At 43.8% G+C, this 22,467-nt stretch overlaps 2 protein-coding genes across 7 annotated transcripts; one reads left to right on the plus strand and one right to left on the minus strand.

Moving 5' to 3' along the window:
* Positions 1–113: 113 nt before the first annotated feature.
* LOC6499796 lies at positions 114–21,060 on the minus strand. Its single transcript, XM_044718368.1, is given in 6 exon segments — positions 114–2,768; positions 2,874–2,980; positions 3,044–3,242; positions 3,299–3,558; positions 20,154–20,906; positions 21,015–21,060. Coding segments are annotated over 6 exon segments (1,497 nt in total). The 3' UTR covers positions 114–2,636.
* LOC6500776 lies at positions 5,119–19,484 on the plus strand. 6 transcript variants are annotated; one of them, XM_014911224.3, is made up of 8 exons: positions 5,119–5,542; positions 16,500–16,670; positions 16,733–16,820; positions 16,881–17,199; positions 17,259–17,536; positions 17,674–17,901; positions 18,913–19,026; positions 19,092–19,484. In XM_014911224.3, exons 2-8 carry the CDS (start codon positions 16,524–16,526, stop codon positions 19,253–19,255), a joined length of 1,338 nt encoding a protein of 445 aa, XP_014766710.1. In that variant the 5' UTR covers positions 5,119–5,542; positions 16,500–16,523; the 3' UTR covers positions 19,256–19,484. The 6 variants fall into 6 exon arrangements, with proteins under 6 accessions (XP_014766710.1, XP_014766709.1, XP_032306613.1 ...); XM_014911223.3 differs by lacking the exon at positions 5,119–5,542 and adding an exon at positions 15,714–15,850; XM_032450722.1 differs by lacking the exon at positions 5,119–5,542 and adding an exon at positions 16,350–16,427.
* Positions 21,061–22,467: the final 1,407 nt, after the last annotated feature.

Genomic DNA, 22,467 nt, shown 5'->3' on the forward strand with positions numbered 1-22,467 from the left:
AGAAGAAGCTTTCCAAGCTTTGCAAACCCAAGAGCTAGATGGCGCCATCGTCACCCAAGAGCAGATACTTCCAAGTAATCTTTTCGAAAAATGAAACAAATAGTTAATTCTTTTTGAATATCAATATATTTATCGATTTCCTCATATTATGTAGTGTCTTGACATATATTTTAGTTTTAGTAATATATCCAATATAATGGTAACTTCCTTTGCGGAGATACATTTAATCATTTTTAGACACTGAGATGTTGAAAAGGTAAAGTTGTACGAAGTTTTGTTTTATTCATTTTTGTTTGCAGTTTGGTTTGCAGGATTACCAACAGCCCAGGTATCCTTTGATCGTGTGGGTCTGTGTGTATAAATAGAGTATACATACGAGTACGTGTAGATGTTGTCGATCGTGTATAAGTTGTACAATAATACGAATATCATATATAACTATAGTTTATGTCTCTGTACTGGTATGCAGCAATATCGCCCAAAAACTCTTTTTGGTTTTAACTCTTTTTGGTTTTTTTTTTGTTGGTTTTAGTTCAATCTATATCCTATATTGCAATGCGCTTGTATTGGCCACATTCACGCACACACACACATGTTGTAACACACTTTGTAATACATTTTGATTAAACGTCATAACTTTAATACCTGATCATTACGGTTTAGTTTTAATTAGTTTTAGCTATAATTGCATGGTTGAATATATCTGTTTTTACGTTAAGTATCATGTATTATGTGGCTTATCCCCTGCACATATGCGAATTGCGACTAACATTTTTAAATTCATTATAATTCAAATTTAATGCTCAACATTTAACTACGCAAACAACAAAACGCGTCGCTTAGACTTACTCGGCTAAATGAAATTTTATTTAATTCACTTTAGAGTATGGATTTTGCATAATTAATTTGCTATGTTTCCAACGTTCATTATCTATTTTGATTTATTCATGATGACTGTTTATCTAGCTGATGTACTTTTTAAATATTTGTGTGTTTTTTAATTAAAGGCCAGTATGGGAGGCAGGCAGAGTGGGTGTTTTGTTTAAACTTTAAAGCGTCCGTGTTTGTTTTAAAGCCTGAAACTCATTGTCCTGGGAAAAATGAAGCAGTAATCGGGCTCCATCAGGCATATAATGATAATATACACAAACACAGGCGAACACAATTGCAGGACTAATTTATGCACTCAATTGCTTTGCGGTCATTGGAATCTGGTTCCGATCTACTTACATACGGATATGTGTGAGCTCTGTGAGATGTACAGTATCATCGGAGTATCGGTGGGTGTGTCGGTAGAGTGTTGTAGCTTCAGAGAATGGCTTTTGGTTTCCAGAGACTTTGTATCGATAGTAAATAAAACACAGATACAATCAGAAAAAATAACTTAAATGGAAATTGTGGATTTTTCTAGCTCTCGTTGAAAGTTGTAAGCTCGTCTAGGTTTTCCTTTTGGTCTCGTGTGTTCGAAGGGATAGGGGGGCGTGTTGGGAGGCTAGAAAGCTACTTGGTATGTACAACAACGAATACAATAATACATATATCCCATTTCAAAAAACTTATGGAGTCGTGTTGCCACGATTTGTTGCACGTTGGCAAGTTGCAGTGGGACTTAAAGCTGAGACACATATAAAGCATTTTCTTGCCACTGAGACAGTAACACCGTGTTCTAGGATACATGTTAGGTTCTAGGATATGGTGTTCGCATTGGTGTTGTGTTTGCCTAAAAAGTGTTAAGAGTTCTCACATCGATTGGGAATATTTCCCGCATATTGTCTAACTAGGTAAGTAATACATCTAGGCGTGGGAACTATTCAATAATATAGCTTGATACACTTTGGTAATTACATAGTATAATGGCTAATCGACTAGGAAAGAATACCAAACCGAGGCGTAGTCAAGCCAAATCAGGGAGTCCTTTAACTATCCTCTATACTCCTGTTTGGCTGCTGTGGATAGCATTTAGTTTTGGTTGCTTTCTCAAATATATAATCCGTGTATATCTAGGCATAATAATAGGCTCAAATTACACAAACTTCGGTTTCGCCATAAACTCGCATTCGAGCTTATCGTCTTTGAGCATATCTTGATCTTAAAAATATCTTGGGTTCTCCTTTGTATTCATAGGTTTTACTTTGTTTCCTCTCAAAAGTTCATTAAAATAAATGCCTTTTTAGTTTGTTTGCTGGCACTTTAGTGCCGAAGAGTATTCGAGTGTTTGTATCTGATAATGTAGTGTAAATAGTTGCTTGTTCAGTTTGGTGGTAGTGGGTGGTAATGGTGGGGCTTGGATATACATAGTTCTGGTTTTAGTTCAAGTTTTAGTTAGTAGTTAGTCGGTTAGTTATTTTATTAGCTTGTTTGTTTGGCTTGCCTCGAGTGTTGGCTGGAAGAGAAGGGCCGAAAGAGACTGGGCGTAGAAGAGGGGAAAGTGAAACAAAACCCCCACCTCCTCAGACGTGGGAGGCTATTGTTTCAGAATTTTCTAAATCACGCCGGAATGACAGAAACTCGCATGCGAATACAGCTCGAGGTCCTAGGTCCTAGGTCCTGCGAATGCTGCTGTTTGTATCGGTTGTAGTTTTTGGGCCCTCTCAAATGACACTCATGCGACGCCTGCCATTTCCGGTGCCCTCGGCTCAGTTGGCGTTGGCCAGAGTCTCGTGGCACACCTCCATGTAGTCCGGGTCGTGCATGATGCCCTTTATCATGTCCTTCAGCATTGTGTAGCGTGGAAATATCGGATACATCTTCGAGCTGCCGTACTCTTCCTGCTCCCGCGCACACAATCGCACACATGAAAAGATACAGATACGGATAAGGATTAACAATACAGTAAGAATGTCGCCCCCCGGGGCACCGGACACTCGGCTCACCTTCAACACCCGGATGAGATGCCGCAGGCCCAGATACTTTTTCAGCAAGCGGTACAAGTCGTTTATCAGCTGCGTGTTCTCGTGCTCGATCTGAGCCGTTGTCATGTCTGGAAAAAAGGATGCCGGACTATTTAACCTTTTCTTTCCGGCTTTAGGTTCCATTCACTTACGCTCCAGTCGCTCCATGCGCTCCCTTCGCTCGGCCGCCTCCTCAGCCAGACGGGCGGAGGTCTTCACTCCCTCGCCGGACTTCTGGGTCTTCTCCATGATCGAGCAAGCACGCATCACGTATGAGGGCACCGTCTCTTGCTTCTCCTGCCGCGGGATGTCCACCAAGGTCCAATACTGGGTCTCCAGGCGAATCACTTCCTGTAGGGGAATACGACTTAATTCAGTTTCCATTTAAAATTAAAGGTCTAACTTACTTTAATCATGAGCTTGAGCATGGGATAGCGTTGGAAAATGTTGCGCTGGCTCTTGGAATCGCCGTACTTGTTCATGAGGTTGATCAGGGCCTTCTTGGCCGTCTCGTAGGACTCTTCCAGGCGAAGGCGCAAGGATCTCAGGCGCTCGTTGGTCTCGATTACCTCGTCCCGGGTCATTCCACTAGGCGCCCCCTCATCCTTCACATCCTGTACGATTCGCCGCACACTCTGCGTGAACTTTCCAACAAAATTTGTGGTTGCTGCAGCGTGGAAGCAAAAAATGCATGGAAATTAAATGATTTTCGTGGGAAAGGTGGTCATAAAAAATGGTTGTTCGGAAATTACACGAAACACTGTCATTAATAATTTGGAATGTCAGTAGATACGTGCATTAACCTTTAATTAATCTGCGATTCATGCGGAAATTGTTCGGCTATGGGAAAAGTCAAACTATTATGCCATGATGAGTCGCATTGAATAATAATTAAAGTTCTTTTATCAAGTACATCACACTATTTTTTACCGGTGTTTTCCCCCATCTTCAACCACTCTCCCCCATCTTGAAGTATTTTTAGAATATTCTTTTCTTGTTTCCATTGCTGGGAATCGAACACACGACCCGCGAGAAACACAATTTCGATAACGAACCCGCTGCTGCTCAGCACGCACCACCACAGCCTAAGCCAGTTGGCTGCTATCTTAAGTGCGGTTTGCTTCTGTCACACCTTAAGAATATTTTAATTTTGAGTTTTCAACTGATTTGGAATACAATTTTTATAAAGAAAAACTGTTTTTTAATATTTAATTTTGTTTTTTTTTGCTACAACTTATACATATCATAAATTATTGGAAAGATTATAAACCGCTTACGTTATAAAAAGATTTTATTCCGAATTTCAAAGATTATTTAAACACGATTAGTAACGAATTCTAATTATGAAAAAGATTTTTGCGAGTTCTTGCTTATAATATCTTCCTGAAAGATTTGAAAGATTTTTTAATGAAATAATAACGTTGATTCATTAACGATTTCTGTTTTATTTCCCGATGAGCAAACACGCCTCCATTTTCACGTTGCCAATAATTTTCTTATACTTTTTAATGAATGGGAAAAGTCCAGAATTATTGTGGGCTGTCTGCTTAATGGGCTTTTCATTGAGATGGCAAAAATGCAATTAGCATTCGTAATTTTCAGTCGGTTTGTGGGTTCGTAAATTCAAAACTGGCGAAACGTGACAGATTTGAGGGCCTTGGCTTGTGTGGGTGGGCCAGTCCGAAAGGGGCTTGGTGGCGGACTAGGAGTTGTCTCTGTTGGTGACTTAAAACGTTGCAAATAAGTCGAGCGTTGCATCTAAATGTGCAGTGCAATTGAAGCGTGCTAATTCCTAATTAGAGCCATCTGTGGATTCCGTCAGAAACATTCCCTTTTGTGGCCATAGTGCCCGTTCATTGTCAGCCTCACAGTTCTTCCTACTGTGATTCATTGCTAGACTCGGGATTGGGGCTGAGGTGGAATCCCGCAGTTGCGGTTCCCGGGATGTGGCTAGAAGACTTTGTCGTGTATAACCGTGTCGTCAGAGTCTTTGATCGCACCGAAATCACAATATAGTAGTAGTACAGCTTCAGTGTCAATGAATAGATTTATTTATATTTTAATTTCAAAGAGAGCTGCGAAGAGAGGTCTTCTGGCGGGAACCGGAGTCTTCGCTCTTCTGGTTTCTTCCCGCCTCGGAGCGGTTGCCAAGAGAGATCTTTGTGCGAATCGGTAACGCATGTACGAATCGGGTAACTGGGGATTGGTGTCGAGAGAGGTATAAGTATAATTATAAGTTCGTTCATTCCAACAAGTTCGCCACAGAGTCGAGAATCCCCGACAAGCATTGCCCGACCGCGAGATCGGAGAAAAACATAAAAAATAAATACAAAAAAAAAGAATAAATAAAAGAAATTAACAACAAAAAGTTAACAAAATAAAACGAGTAACCGTGAGCACGATATGTGACAAGCCCAAACAAAGAGCCAAGTAAATAAGTCACCAAAGTACATACGGATACATAAAAAATACACAAGCGAAACAATCATAAATTAAATTGCAATTTTATTGGTTTTAATTGCTAAAAATAAGAGAAGAGCATAACAGCGACACAGTGCGACTTCTATAATGAATTGAATCCGTGAGATCGTGCAAGATAGAGATACGAAACGCGGAGATACACCACCCGAGATACAAACCACCAGATAAAGGTAAGTTCACCTTTCTCTCGATCGCCCTTATCTGTATGCGGATTAATTGAAGTTTTTTCTGATTTATTAACTCGTCCCCGACCAGTTGGCTTACGTTTTTTGCAATTATAACAATTTTCCATATAAAAAGCGCAATTAATACATGTTTGGCTCTCTCGGTCGTGTGCTGATTTTTTCGCTGTGAAACTTATCTCTATTTACCCAACATTTTTGCTGATATGCATAAAATTTCGATTTCCATAGAATTTTTTATGCTCAGACTAATAATCCATTATTTTTAGCCATGCTCAAGTAAACAATTGAACAGATTCATGTTCTCTTTTTATGTTAAAAAGTGTAGCGATAACCTAAGGCAGATTCTTCTGGGAAAATAAATCATATTCGTGGCTATTATACAAAAAAATTGATAAAGCGGGAAAGAAGGCATAGTAGCTAAGAAGCTCCACTGCGTTTAGGGCAGCTAGGGAACTTAATTCTTGATTAGATAATAGCGAAACACCTTTTATTGCAAGCCTGCAAACAAATTAAAATTGCGGATAAATATCACGACTTCCAGGGGCCATTGTCATTGATCAGAACAGTTGGCCGTGTGGGAAAAAACGTCTCTCAGCCAGTTTAACTTGTTTTGCAGTGGCAGAGTGCGGATGGCAGACTGGAGTAGCCCTGTGGGCTCCTGAAACTGTTGCTTTAAACTGGAATAAACGCTTATCGGCCCGAGTTCACCGTCATAAATAAGCCACTTGCTCTGGCTCAATGGGACAAAGAGTCTTTAATACATTCGTCTTTGGGGAAATGAAGATGGAGATGGGCGGGAGACAAATCTCTCGACCTTGCCACCCACCTCCAGTGCGATGCCAGAGATTGCTTGACTCGCTCGCACGAACTGAGAGACGACAAACGACTAATGAGCAAAACGGCTTTTGTTTGCCTTTAGCTTTCCGACAGTCGCTTACCGCTTACCGCCTTCAGCCCCTACCCATTTTGGCCAACAACTCTTCGGCTTTTGCTCTTCCAGCGAAGCAGAGTACCTGCGTAAACCGGTTGTTGCTAATTTGGCAAAAACACAAAAAATACGTCAACATATGTGTATTAAGGTACATATGTTTGGGTGTATATTGTTTTGGCCATAGCTCTGGGCCCCGAATATGCCGTCGCTGTTTGTCTTTTGTGTTTTGGCAGTTTCTTTTGGCCACAGACACAGAAAGCGAGGCACATCATTTTGGCCAACAACAAACGAAACGTGTCGTTTGAAAGGTAGAGCGTGGAGCGGAAAGTATCTCAAAGATAAAGACGAGCCGCAACTTTTCGCTTGGCACATAATTAAACCTCTGCACGTGTGTATCTGTATCTGTATGTTGATCTGTACCTCTACCTGTATCTGTGTCTGGGATGGGGTATGTGTGTGTTTGCCCTTTTGGCCCACAAATATTTCAAGTTCAACCTTTCGGTCTTGTTCTTTTTTTATGTGTTCACTCATAGCTATTTTTTAAACGCAGGAATCCCCCGGCGTGCTCGCTCTTTGTTTACACTGTATACTAGAGCCCCTATTTACATCGGACTTTATGGTAGATTCCGTTTCACTTTTTTTCCGTATTGTTGTTTACTTGTTGGGGCTTTATTCAATAAGATTCCTTTTCTGCAGGCTGCGTACTAGACACCAGACCCCTTATCAGTCATAGACTTTGGAAATGCCATGGCTCTTGGTTTTCCAACTAGTCACTGCATGAGAACTGACCATGAATCTTAAGTGCTGGTAGTGACTTTAGCGGATATATAAACATTTATTTTAAGAGCAAAAAATCACACGGTTCTACGAAAAACAAATCTTAAATCACTGAAATAGTTTCCCTCAAAATGCTCCGACTTAAATGGCCCAAAGCCCTAAGCCACAGGCACGCGCCGGCAGTTTATTGCTCGACCTGGCTTTGTCAAATATGTCCCACAAGAATTGTGGTTAGGTTTTTTGCGGTTTATGGGTATGAAACATAATTTCTGCCTGACAGTTAGGAAATGCCGGATAGTCAGTCATAGTCTTAGATCATTTATATTTGCATTTTGTAAATGAACATCAAACAGCATTACAAGAGTGGGTGCAGGGGGTGATGCAAACCAGCTAAGACGGAACCATGACATAATCGGAGGGAAAACCAGTTCCATTTTTTATAGAGCAGGTGACTGAAAGCTCCTTTTGTTTAAAAGTTATATTCAATGAGAGAGACACAAGACGCAGTAGCATGTATCTAGAACAAGAGCTATCAATTAATTCAATTAACCTGATACTTACGCTCCTCTACTTGATTAAAAGCACTCCATTACCCCGCTTTGATAAAATCGATTTCATTTTCAACGAGTGACGTCCAGAGTTAGAAAATATACGCCATAAACTCTAATTAAATTTCATGATATATGTATTTATACACCAATTGGTGCCATAAGGCCATAAATCTGGGTGGGATTCCAAATAAACACTAATTCCATTTTTTTGGCTTCACACTTCAGGTAGCTGCTGATTTTTTGCTGCCTAAATATAGTATTATAGAGGCGAGGGTACCCCCACAAATTGATTTAATAGCAAAAAAAATATAAATATAAAGAAGCTGGTTTCCCCGGTCTAATTAGAAGCGAGTGCCATTCAAAAGATTATCTAGGTGGCTTAATAGCATTTCCGCAGGTTAATGGCTAACTCTAGGCTAAATTGGATACTTTTGGGTGATTTCGAGTTCAAAGTCCCCGAAAACCTATGAAGATTTTCAGCGATTTTGGTCACGCTCTCTGGACCAGAATGGTATTGTAATGACTTTAAGCCACAAATATGTCACGCGCATGAGATCATACTCTCTTGGCGTAAAAATTTCTAATATCTTTGAGAGGCTTTGAAGAGACTTAATCTTACTTGTCACTCAGGCTCATCACAATTACCATATTCCATTGTCTGCATTGGAAATCCTGATTACTAATCACCCGAAATTAAGCTGAATTTCGAAATGAATCACACCTGCGAAGCGACTCGATTTTCGGCAGTAGTGTTTACCTGAAAAAATCGGGGATTGTTTTCGTCTTCAGTGCTCGTCACTCTCGATTAGGGGCCAGACCACTGACCTTCCGCATCCCGAACTGAATTTGTATGCCAAGGGCGTGGCCAACGCCCCTCCCACGAATAAACGGAATTAAGCGAACGCGTAAAGGGTCACTGAGAGAAAAATTGCGTATACGACCCGTATTACAAATAAATGGAAGGTGCCATCATTATTTTTATCTGTAGGAATACTTTATGACAAAATTTTTACTAAAATATGACACATTGATTTCAATAAAAATTAGTATTTTTCTCTTGTGCAACTATGACGATGTCTCGACCTCACTAATTCTACTGGCACGTGCTTATTACCACTCCCCAATCCCAAACCCAGTCCCAATCTCATCCCAAGCCCAATGGCAATCCCAACCCTAGTCCTTCTAGGCCTCCCACCAGACCACTCCCGCCCGCTGGGGAGTTTGCTCAGCGTGTTTTAATTAGTTGGCCGTGCCGGCAAGGACTACATAGGTTGGCAACTTTTGGCGGCGGCCACTACAGCCGTCTGGGCTGACAAGGCGGCCGAAAACGTTTTCTGTTTGACTAATTGGCCGCATTTTTCGGCCGGGGGTCGGGGGCGCCTGAGTAGTCAGCGGTTTTGTACCAGTCACGCCCCCGTCAACGCCCGCATCAATCATCGGAAAGTCGGAAATTTTGACACGCCCCAGATTTATTGGAATCGTGCAACGTGCCACCGCATCCCCGAGCCGGGTGACAAATTCAAAATGCATTTCACTGATGAACTGACTTTTAGGCTGGGGTGTGTTGGTTTCATAAATATTTAAAGTGATCTAACAAGTGTCATCTATTGTCTTCCCTCCGGCGACAGAAAGTGATACATTTTTAAAAGCAAAAGCTGAGTAAATATTTTTCATTAAAACACAAATATTCTGTGGTATGCCTGGGAATACCATTTCCGCCCTAATGAGGAGACAATCGCTTTTAAATTAACATGAAAATATGCAGGTAGAACGAAAACAAACCCGTAAATGTTTTTAAACCACTATTTATCACGGCCGAGTCGAACATGACCGAAACATCTTAATATTGTGGCAGAACCCGCACAAAAGTTTGTGGTCCGGAGGACTAACCCAGTTGGAGCTGTAGAGCAGAATTATTTGCGATACACTCGTAAATAGCTCAATCAATAAGCCTCAACCATTCGATGTTATTGCGGAGGCTAGACCCCGACAAGTTGTTGACTTTGATTTGGCCATAAATTCCCGAGACCAGGGCCCAAATGGCAGCTAAAGTTTCAGAGCCAAATGCCAATTTGCTTGTTGTTAAATTGAATTGGAGCATGGAACAGAATTAATATTTGAGAATTACCAGGAACAGGTTCACTGTTTACTGTTACCTCCTCCTTTGGGTTTCATTTATTTTTTTTTAGTGTAAATTTAATATGCACTACGGGCCAATGCTATAAAGCCACTTAATATTTAATGTATGAATGTTTGCGCCGCTTTCGAGGAAGTGAGCCTTTTAGAGTGTGTGCTGGTGTGCGTGTGTGGACAAGTTTGCACTGGTGTGTGGTGTGTTTGCTCGAGCCTGGCATTTTCATTAAAACTTTAAGTCACTTTTGGTGCCGTTATTTGATGCTACTATTTTGCATTATTCAAGAAACTGCCACCAAACGCCACAGTTGGGCAAACAGTCGGAAGGCAGGCGACATGTATAGACTGCAAATCCTTGCCTCTTGTCCTTGTCCTTGTCCTTGGCAAGGTCCTGTCGTCCTGTCGTCCGTAGGCAACGGGGACCATAGGCCCGACAGGCAACGCAAATAGACGTGTGCCAAGATATACAAACAAAACGCAAATGCGACGCAAACGAAGCGCAAGACTCAAAGGGCACACATGAGACCCAAAAACCGGAGACATCGGATGAGGGATATAAAGTGGATGGGGCGCATCCTGTATCCTGTATCCTGCCGAGTGTGGAGTGTAGTTGTTGGGTAGTTGATCCACCGTTTGAACTTTGCTATTCAAAGCCATGCCGCCCAGAAAAATATATACCCGTACATATGTATTTGTGGTGCCCCCGAAAATAAACAAGTATGCAGAGTGACAAAGGACGAGGCGTCCAATTGGAGCCGCAGTTTAGCGGCCACACAAATGCGGAAGCGACGCGTGGCATGCAGCCTCAGCAGTAAGCAACAGTGAGTAACGGCAACGGGAATGGCAACTGGCTATGGCAGCCACGATAATGGCAATCTGTCAGTGCTGGCCAAAACTAAACAATGGCCAACAAAACAGGCCACACGCACACACTGCCATCGACAGGATAACGCATTCAGTCAGCGAGACAAATTGACAGACAATTTAGCTGTCAATTGTGCGTTCCCAGCTCGCTCGACAGTTGAACCAACATCCTGGCATCCCGGCATTCAACGAATGACATTATTAGTTTCACTCTGAAGCCTGCAAAAAGCAAGGACCCCCAACACAAAGGTTAAGCCCCGCCCTGCAGACCATTATTCCAGTTGTATAACAGATATTTTACTCTAGTATTGGGCAGATTGAGGTTTCTGGTGTTCAGGAATTATATTCTATTGGAATATAAGCCCTTTCTATGGGGAGTTGAAAGTATCAACGAAACATTTAACTAATTTCATAAAAATCACTATCCTTTGCAGAGCCTGAGCCCCTCGTCCTGGCAAATAAAAACGGCTATTTGCCGGATGACAGTTGAGCCGATGTAAATGCAGGAGGAACAAAGTGCTTTTGGGGCTGCCCTGGGCGCAGTGAGTCCTAGCTGCTTGTGTAAGCACAGTCTGTAAGCACAGATGTTTACGTTGGGGCATTTATCATACGCCGCGTGGGCCGGGCGTTGACATAACAATTAAGCGAATTGGCGGTGCTTAAGATGGGTGGGGGATTGGAATGCGGCTTGGGCGGGAAGTCCTGGGGAAATACCTTGGCTGATAATCTATTTTCAGTTATATTTCATACGGACAGGCTGGCAGTGACATTCCCCTGCCAGGGCTTTGCCAGGATGCCCCCCCAGCCACTTAAGAGTAGACCGGTTTAAGCCGCTCCTCGACACCTCCTCCTCCTAGCTCCTCCTAGCGCTCCTCCTAGCAGTATTTATGGTCCTCCCCGGAGACCCAAAGACCCGGAGATGGCACTGAGCCGCTGAGTGCATATAATTTCGTTGGCTTTGGCTTTACGCAAGTTTTGCAATTAGAACTGCAGCAAAGTGGCCAAGTGGTTGCTACCAAAAGTGGCGCCACTTGAAGTGGACTTGCTTTCGACCGCAAGCACCGAGTGGTTGGCTGGGCGGGCAGACTTGGCTGGGCTGGGCACTTGTTGTGCCTTTTAACATGTTGATATTGTTCTGCCAAGCCCGTTTCCGTTCCCGTTCCCGTTCCATTGGCCCATTCCCTTTGAAGCCCGTCGGTATTTTGCGTAATTTTCGTTTGTGGCTCGTGCCGCTGTCAGACGACAAAACTTGACTGCTTCTGATGTCCCCTGTGCTGCATGGAGTCTGTTTTGTGTGTCGGTAAAGTTCGCATGATTGTGTCAGGCTCTGTGTTTTCTGTTGTCATCCCGGCCCTGGCAATAGCAACAGGGAACAGGACAGCACACAGGACACCATGCCAGCTGGGATAGAGGCTGCACTGGGGATCTATTGTTGCCCCATGTCTCGATGGGTGTTGCCACACATCCTTTTACAGAACAAAACTTTTCGATGCCATCAACCGGATTTCGATTCAGGCCAAAAGGTGAAGGGATAATAGCTGCACCACAAATGTCCAGCGCAATCTATCTCTCAAAGGTGGCTTATATTTTCAAGTTTTTCAAGGGCGTATTCCATTTGTTTTTCCATTTCCCCGAACCAGCCGCAAAAACTTGAGACAAGAACGAGAAAAACATTTTCCATTCGCATTGTTTCTGTCCGGTTGATGTGCCCCAGTTTGATGATCATGTGCGTGCCGCATAAATTTCGCTTTCAGACGAATAATAAGAAAAGTTGCCGGTCATTGGCCTGGGGGCCAAGATGCCAGATTCCAGTTAAATGAAAATACCACTCACAAAAACAGAAAATGAAAGGGAAATCGTGTGGTGTGTGGTTATGTGCATCAATACGACGGCACAAAAGTATGTCAGAAAAACAAAAACACATCCAAAAGACACACAAACAAAAAAAGTGAAAAAAGGCAGCTGTGATGGCCGAAAATGTTACGCATACGCATCGTTGGCTGGCCAAATCGCATTACGCACTTGCTGCATTCGGTGGCAACAACCTTTATGCAGGAAAAAGGTCAAGCCGGCTTAATTACAATCCCCCAGCCGACCACCCATTGATTCGGCCCCTCGTCAGGACATCTCAATTATGCCCGGGTTGGCCAGGATTGGATCGGGCATGGCATGTCCTGGATTTTCATAAAACCATTTGCATGCTACTGCCATTGCCGTTGCCGGTGCAACTACGTGACTTGACTTGATGTGCGACACTTTGACACTTGAATAGAACTTGGGGAAATGCAATACAGGATGCCTTCGCATTTTGCCTTTTGTGGCCATGTCCTGGCTCCTGAGCCAATTAAGAGGAACAATGGCCAGCCCGGGCAGCCTCAAACGTCGCCACGTGTTGCTGGGGCATAAACAATTTATGAACAAATTTTCCACCAAAAAAATACGAATAAAAATAAAGGCAGACCATAAAAGAGCCGCATAAACACACGCCAGAAATAATAAACTTTTTTTTTTGTTCGCTTTTTAAATCACATTCTGGGGGATTTTCACTTACAATTTTTCGCTGATCATCATGAAAGCCAAGCAAGCCGAGGCGGTCCAGAAAATACAAAATAAAAACCAGAGACGTTTATTGCGTATTTTTAGGTCAGAGCAAGCAGTGAGGATTCAATATGCTGCCGATTGAAGCATCTCCTCCTTACCTCGCTGCATGTTTACCCAACTGGTGTGCTCTGTTTGCCTTTAATCGCATCTGCAATGAGTTTTTCGACTTTGATGAGTTTGCTCGTCGCCTCCGGGCAGCAACCGAATTTCCATATCAATTAGCAGCACTGGCCCTGATCGAAGATTTCCGGGTGTTTGCGCAGCTTCACCAGATTAAAGTAAAGTATCTGTATCCCTACTCTTAAGTCTTGCGACTTTCTAATGTTCCTAAATCCGATTTTCCGTGGCACTTTATGAGTTTGCCCGCCATTCGGCAACTGTTTTGAAAAGCGACAAAGGACCCGCCTGCTTGCCACAGTCGACCTGGGTGTGGGTACCTGTCACACTTGGCTGACCACATCATCTTGCCCAGGGCTTCGGCCAGGACCTGAAATTGCATTCGCCCCGCTGCCGATAAGTTGCTAATGAGTGGTAATCGACGTTCGTATATGTGACCCCCTTTTTGCGGCCACTTTGTCTCTGGCGCTCTTGAAATTGAATTTGCCTTTGGTCAGAGTGCATCGAGTGGGGTGCACACATACAGGTGTACACTGTACACCGTACAGTAAAGTAGTGCATGTGGCCCAGGTGCGCTGAGGTGAGAACCGTCAGGACTTTGCATATAATTATTTAAATTATCAATGGACAGAGCTATGGGGCCATGAATAATGCACAAACACATTTGGCTTAATGAAAAGCGTCATATTTAATATTGCTAATGGCAGGCAGCGCTGAAAGGGGTTCCCCATTCTGCCAGTAGCCTGTAGTGAGCCGTGGATCCAGTGACCCTGGCACCATTCGGGCATTCTTCACCTGAGTTTTGATGGTTGCCCACTCTCAAACAAAGTCCCCTCGACTAAATCCAATTAAATAAAGCCGCCAGCAGCCCACAGTTTGAATTTAGCATGGCCGAAATGTTGCTGTAAAGCAGCCATAGTTTCTGGCCAAAACACTCGTTTCGACCAAATCGAATTACTCCGGGCTAAAAATATTATTTCAAATCCAAAGCATAAAATCCATTCGACAGCCTGTAGACTCAGAAAAACTGCCATGACTGTACAAAATTAGGTTCCTTCAAACGAAATACAAACTATAAATAAAAAAATACTCGAAAACCAATTAAGAGGGCTCTCTTTTTTTTTTTACTGTGCAGAGAAATATTAAAATGGAATATTTAATGGCAGTTCCATCAGCAATTCGGCATAAATGCGTAAAAACAGCAGATAGCATGTGAGGTTAACACAAAATACTTATTTGGCAGCTTATTCATATTTATGATGGGGTGGCTGCCAATTTTATTTTCCCATTTTCGATGCTCATTTATTTTTCTGCCACTTGTGGCTCACTTCATCAGCCCTTTCTACCTTTTTTATTGTCATTACTCTTTTATTTTTTTTTGCAACAAATTGAGGGTTATTCCCCCAACAAACTTACAATTTCCGCTGGCTATTCACACAATTTTCGGAATCGAGTTTTTGTGCCGTTTTTGTTTTGCTGTTTCAGTTTTTATGTGGCTGGGTCCCGACCTGATATTTTCAGCTCCAGCGACCAGGCTCAGCAAGCCGATTGCCTTTACGGTTCCGGCCAAGTGCTGCTCTATCTGCCCGAGTGTGTGATGGTGTGTATGTTTACCGACCAAAAATAGAAGGCTCTCGACAGTTAGCATACTTTTATGGGCTGCACGAATGCAACAGGAAGCAGGAAATGTGTTTCGGCAAATTTATTTTAGTTGATTCGCATCGGTCTTTGACCTCTGGAATGGATTATCCTGGCATGGAAATGTTGCAAGCACCGCAAAATCGTTGGGACAAAATATGCAAACTGTTCGGTCAATTATTATGTAAAAATTCAATTATCCCATTCGACAGTTGAGGAATTTCCAATTACGTTTGGTCGAAATAAAAATGCAAGCTTAATAAAATCAATTTATTACCTGAAAAGGTATTCTCTTACATCCTCTTATCTTGGCTCGAAATTCCATGGCTTATGGTCTTCAATAGATTGTCCGTTTCTGGGAAAGTACTCTACTTTAGCAATTTCCACCAATGACGTCCATCGGGGATAAAGTCAATATATAGTCATAAGATAAACTTTAGACTCGATGTTGACGAGTTTTTCCTGCTCAAGAATACCTGGTACGATGACTAATTTCCTTATCGGCTCAGAGAACACGCCAAGAGATTCTAGAAACAGTACATTGACAGGCAGCAGCTGTTCAAAGTGCTATCTTTCGTTTATATTAAGTTGAAATTGCGCGTACTCGGTTCAGTTCAATTCAAACGGGCCAAGTGAAAGGAATATTTGAGAAAAACATTTCATTTCGAATTCCGACAATCGGTTAGTCCAAAGTTGAAGCAACTGTGTGTGCATTAGAATATGAAAATACTCAAAGTACTTAGCCATTGTGTTTGGTGTCTGGGGGTGGGGGACAAGTTTTTCACGCTCGGAGGACGACCACCACAGTGGGTTATGGCTGAGAACTTTCGACCTAACCGGGACTAAAAAATAAAATAAAGTAAAACGCAAACAAAAAAAAACATAAATAAAGAATAAAGCCGAGAGCCGAGAGCCGAAAGCCAGAGAAAGTAATTCAAAAGTTTACCGCAGAGCCAAACATGCAACAAAAGCCAAGAAAAATTGAACTCAACTTGATGTCTAATTTAAAACAAACCTCAAAGCCAAGCCCAAGCAAACCGAACTGAGCCAGACCAGAATCTGATCCCGATCCTTATCCCAATCCTTATCCTTGCGTCGATTTGGAGAGGTGCTGGGTGGTCGGGGGGGTCAGAAGCCAACAAAACAAACCGCAACAAAATTTACAACTTTTAAACTTTTCCAACGTGGTTGTGCGATGTTCGCTCGAGGTTCCCTTTCTTCCTCCTATTTTGTGATTTGTTTTTTCCGGCTGGGTCAAGTACATAATTGAGATTGAACTGAAAAATAAAAGTTGAACTAATGCACATTCTTTGGTCTCTGCCAATTGCAGACCCGCCCCGACAAGCTGAAGGAGATGAATCGAAGTGCGCTGCCCTGTGGCAGCATTTTCTTGGCCCTGCTTCTGTGTGTGAGTGCGGTCGGTGTCCTGGCCGAAGGACTTCCTGCCGCTGAGGACGACAGCGACTTGGCCATCATTCCACCGGATGCCGACAATGTGGAGGTAAGTGGATGCCAAAGGAAATCCAATCTATTTGCTTTAATTCCTTGCAACTAATCCCCCAGATCCATGAAGTCAAGATGGTGGATGGTGTCTTCCAGGAGGATCATCCGGTGATCATGTACAAGGAGGATTTTGTCACCGAGGATAAGGGTGAGTTCAGAAATATATATTTCACCTCTGAGATATCTATTTATATTTCTTCCACTAAAGTTGCTAATACTGGTGCTCATCATAAGAAGCACCACAAGACACACCGACATGCTGAGCCTGCCAAGTCGGAGGAGAAGAAGATCTACTTCGATATCCTGCCCGACGAACCCATTGTTCTCAACTCTGATCTGAAAACGGGTCCTGTGAGCAATCAGGACGCCATCCAACTGGTGAAGCCCGTCAAGGAGGAGTGGCTGATGAAGTACCCCAAGAAGTACCAAAGTCATAGTCGCCAGCGAAGACAGGCCTACCTGCCGAGCCTTTACTATCACTCTCCTTATGCCCAAAACAACATCCCACCTATCTACTATGTGTCACGGTAATGCCAATCTTTTTAACTGGGTTGTCCTTTTGAGATACTTGACGAATATTTTTTAGGTTGCCGGTGGCGGGCAAGAAGCCCACTTATCTTGGCAAGAATCCCAATTGGCCGAAGAAGGAAGATCGCCAGCCGGTGAGCGTGGGCAGTCGGGATGACTTCCTGTTCCACAACTCCGATCCGTCCCAGGCCGATTTCTCTGTTTTTGATCAGGCAAGACCCACTACTCCATCATCTAGTGCTCCCCCTCGAGGCAACAGTAATTCTATCAATGACGGAGAGCCTCCATCTCGACCCTCGCGTCCCAGCAGCCCATGGATAACCAGTGCACCCCCAGGTATGTTTTCAGTTTCTTTACGCTTATAATGCCACTTCCAAATAGTCAATAACCCCTCGATGGTTTTGGTTGCTTAACTTTAATGGCTTTTTCTGTCGCTACCTATACCATAACTATTTGTGATGTATTTGATATAGGAAGCCCGCAGTTGAGCACCGTCAGGCCGGTAGTGGGCCTGCCGACCCTGAGGCCGACCGTCCAGCAACCACCCACCAGCGGCCCGAAAGTCACCAGCTGTGTGTGGGCCATCGTGAACTGCTGCACCAGCGGCAGCAGGAAGATCCGGTACAGCTGCTTCGAGGAGTTCGGCTGCAACGGCGCCTTCTGGGACATCAATCCCTGCGCCGACCAGAGCGTGCTTGACGGTTCGTTGTCCAAAGTGCTGGACGCCTATCCATAAAGGAGAGGTCCTGCCGCTAGATCCGCATTCCGGCCACAGACCTAATTTATTTTACACACCCGTCTAGATCCTAACTTTTGTAAATAAAGCGAACTTTTCTGTGTAGTTCTCTGTGTTGTACGCTTAGCTGTGGCACTTGGTAAAAACTAAATATATTTATTAAACCAAAGTACTAACCATGTGATTATTGGCAATAAACTAGAAGTAATGCTAACCATATTTGTTATCAAATTACTCTGCCACATTCATCAACTCATTCATCGGCACATCGAGTTCATGAAATCGAAAACTCAATTAAGAACATTGCAATGTACTCTGCGACTTGAATATGTTTGCTTAATTGGCTGCCATTCGATTGTCCAGTCATGTAATCCAGCCTCAATTCAATTGCAATTACACAATCCCTTCAGCCATATCAATTAACTGACAGGGTCCTGCGGCCCATTGATGGGTTATCTTTTAATTGGCCATCTATTACAGGCCGCAGAGCTCAATTTACACCTGCAACTGCAATTGCAGGACGCCGGGCGCAGGACTAGGGGATATCATCACTATGTCTCCTTCATAGGGAGAATGGTTACACAGCGAGAAAGAGTGTTGAGCATCATCAGAGCAATAGAGAACACTACGTTCTCCGATTAGTTCCATGCAGTCCCAACTGCTACGGCCTTTCGTGCATTAATTGCGGCCCAAACAGACCCATACAATTGGCGAAAACAAGCTCTTCCATAACCAAGGCGCAGTCATTCCTAGCTGCTCGTGTTCATAAAATCGCCAACTAGGGCCTGTTGTGCATTAATTGCGGCCTAAACAGACCCATTCAATTGGCGAAAACAAGCTCTTACATAACCAAGGCACAGTCATACCTAACATAACCCCGCATTACCAACAAACCCCGAATAACAAGCATTACAACACTCGCACCACCACTTGCACTTTGCACGATGGTTTACATGCTGACGCCTCTTAATTGCAGCCGAAGGTATCCTGGAAGAAGCCTTCCCACTAGCCGCTTCTGCGTCCTTCCCCTCCTCCGCCTCCGCCTCCGCAACCCGCCCGGCCGCCCCTGCCAGGCCATCCTGCAGACAAGGTGGGGTTAACCGCACTAACCTGACAGTACCCCCCTTTTAACCCGCTCTTGTCGTATCCTTGCAGACACCCTCCAGTATCCCAAGGAGTATGATTACCAGGCGGGCAGCAAGTGCCACCGTGCCTCGCAGCTCTGCTGCTCGCTGAGAAACCTGGCCTCCACCTATGACTGCTTCCAGTACCATGGATGCGATCAGAGCCTCTCAAATATCATATCCGGCTGCTCGTGAACTGGCACAAATTGTGTTTCAGCGAGCTCTTTGAAGTCTGCCTCGCGGTTTATGTTTAGTATTTAGGGGGAAACCCCATTATATTTCACAAATTTATTTCTTAGCTTCGAAAAACATATCTAGTCAGTTGAACTTCGTTCGCGGCTTGCAACAATGGCTGGTGCAAAGGCAGTCCTATTTGTCATAAACGAAAATAATAAATTATTCATCAACTTTTTTGGTTAAAAAAGATAAGTTTTTTATTTTGATGACTAACAGGGTTTCAGGTACAAGATACTTTCCAATAAGCCTTAATTAATTGCAATTTTATTCAATTTCCACAAAAAGTTAATTGGTAGCTGAGATGTGAAAACTTTTAATTTATATTTTAACTAACTTTTCACAATTAGCGGAAAGCGTTGATTGTTTTCTTTCAATTTTTCCTCTCAGTTCCAGTAACTAATTTCCCAACAATTGATTGTTCCAATTGAAGCTCTTCACTTTTATTACTTTATTTCTTATTCACTTGGAACTGAAGGACCGGCTACTCCTCCATCCACCACCCAGTTAACACCTCACAGACCTCAGAAAATAGTCTTAGGCAGGACAACGACAGCTGACAACAAATCTCCGCTGAGTTAATTTGCCAGCCTAATGTCATTTCCCGTGGTATTCAGGGACCCAATCACAGAACGTAAGGCGATTACGGCTTGCCACGCCCACCTCCCACCAACACACCATCACACCACCCACAACCCACCGCCCTTTTATTTTCTGAAATTATCTTCGATTGAATGGATCTGTTTTCTGTTCTTTAAGTATTTTTCAGTAGGAGGAACTCAATGCAAGGATAAATGGGCTTAAACTTTAAAGAAATTCTGTCTAAACTCCTTTTTCTTCGAGTGTAATGGGTACTTACCACTGCCGCTGTCATAGGATCTGGTGGTGGAGCCACTCGTATTGGAGCGCTTTATCTCGCGTCGACCCATGCTGCTTGTGGTGGCCTGTAGCTCCTCCGAGTGGGTGGGCTGCGGCTTCTGTTGCCTCGGTTTGGGGGATTCTTTGGACACGTGGCACGTGGCTAGTAGAGCACAGGCGGTGGAAGCAGCCGCTTTGGCAACTGCCGAGCTGTAGTTGCCACCGACAGTGGTGCCTCCGGGTTGGTGCTGGTGCTGGTGCTGGTACTGGTATTGGTACTGTTGGTGGTGGCTGCTCAACGACGGTGTGGAGGCTGTGGTGCGACCGCTGTTGACCAACAACGCCTGACCTGGAGCTGTGGGTGGGAACTCAAAGTAGTTGACCTGCAGCTGATTACCGAGCAAATTGATGGCCGGTTTTGTGGCCAAACCGCTCGAGCTCTCCGCGTGGCTGGTGTGACTGGAGCTGCTGCTGCGCCTGTGCTGATGGTGGTGCTGATGCTGATGCGGATATGGGTGCTGATGCGGATGCGGATGCTGGGAGTGAGGCGGAGTGCTGCTGCCGGCGGCGGCTGTGGCGGAGTTCACCTGGTGCGGAGTGGGCGGCGGCGGAGGGCAGGCGTTGTTGATGCTGCTGCTGCTGGAGGAGGATGATTTGCGCAGTGATGATGGTCTCAACCCTTTGACAGGGTACAATGGGTACTATCGTCCGGCAACGCGTACCCAATCGCGGTGGTCACTGTTGTACCAAATGCCTGAAAATAAATTTAATAATATATAAATGTAAATAAATGATTATAGATCTCGACATCATTAAACGCATTATGATTAAAAAGTAGGAATATTGGGTCGCTGGCACACACCGTTTCCCATTTCCCCATGCTCATCCCCATTTTCAAGGGAGTCCATAGGAAAAATGAACAAAAAATTGAAATAAAAATTTGACCTGTGGTTTTAATGCAGATTAATGGGGAATCGATTCACAAATCGTTTAAGGTATTCCGCTCAAGAATCGGGCCAGTATTGGCAGAGATATAGCCATCGCTGTGGCCCACATAGGCCGGTCCCATGCTTATCCCCATTTTCAAGGGAGTCCATGCAAAAAATTATCAAAAAATTGAAATAAAAATTTGATTTGAGGGTTTAATACAGATCAAATAAATAAGGAAATAAATTCACAAATCGTTTAAGGTATTCCGCTCAAGAATCGGGTCACTATTGGCAGAGATACAGCAGCCGCTGTTGGCCATATTTGCCGTTCCTATGCCTATCCCCATTTCCGCCAAAAATTGGAAAAATCGCGTCCTTTGTCTTAAAACTGTTTACAGAAGAATTTTAATGGTGAATTAAAACTTTATTCAACGATAATTTATCATCGGATTGGGTAACGTTTTCCCTTATGAATAACCACGAAAATTGAGGACAACTGGCGGCGTAATCGTTATTGTTGCCCATCGATAAACGGACATTAACTGCAGGCAGGACACACTGCCACGGACACGCAGACACAGCCACTCACACACCCCTACGCACACGGATTAAGGACAAAGTGCACTTAAAGCCAACTCCAGGACCGACGCGTGTCCTGCATGACAACGCAGATTGCGCATACGCCCCGTTAATGTCCGCCATTAGCAGCGCCATTTGGGGCAGCAGTGCCCGCGCATAGTCGGCGTCAATTTTGGCAAATATTTGGCACATGAAATCATTTTGCGCTAATAAAATTTTACGCCCCCTTGGGCGGTCCATTGATTTCCTGTAAAATGCCAAACGACCACAGAAACTGACCACACACTCCCTAGAGCAGAACGGAAGTGGAGGGAGTGGAGTGTCCGGCCACAATAACCGCATAGTAATCGCCCGTAATGGTCCGCCGTTAAGATTTACAGAGAAAGACCATTAATATCTATGTTCCGATTCAAGGATTAGGCGGCGCCCGGCAATCAAAATTGATTAAGTCGCGGCGACAATTGAAAATTTAATGCGGCGCATGCATGACTGACTTTTTCAGAGGAAAACTAATTGGGGCAGCACAATGGAAATCATAGGACAATCCAATCAACTTCTTGGCATAACTTTTACTGAAATAGTTATTTTCTCAGAGAATTTCATGCTCGATTCCCTCGCAAATCAAGTGAATGCAATAAAAGCCAAGACAGGACAGCGGCACTAGCAATCAATGCATATTGAATTAGGTTGCAGATATATAGGAGAAATCTGCTCAACAGTTCCCAGTTCTCCAGTTGCCAGGATACCACTCAACAGGTGCTTCTCCGCCAGCTGAAGGTAAAATCAATTGATTAACTGGGGAGCTTC

The sequence above is a fragment of the Drosophila ananassae genome, chromosome 2L (assembly GCF_017639315.1).
Source record: "Drosophila ananassae strain 14024-0371.13 chromosome 2L, ASM1763931v2, whole genome shotgun sequence".
Classification (NCBI taxonomy): Eukaryota; Metazoa; Arthropoda; class Insecta; order Diptera; family Drosophilidae; genus Drosophila; species Drosophila ananassae.

Excerpts from the sequence above, each read along its gene's own strand:
- LOC6500776 (XM_032450722.1), top strand. The coding sequence starts at position 16,365 with ATGTTCGCTCGAGGTTCCCTTTCTTCCTCCTATTTTGTGATTTGTTTT. Across the intron at positions 16,671-16,732 it reads CGGATGCCGACAATGTGGAG|ATCCATGAAGTCAAGATGGT; the intron begins GTAAGTGGATGC and ends CTAATCCCCCAG. Across the intron at positions 17,200-17,258 it reads CCTATCTACTATGTGTCACG|GTTGCCGGTGGCGGGCAAGA; the intron begins GTAATGCCAATC and ends AATATTTTTTAG.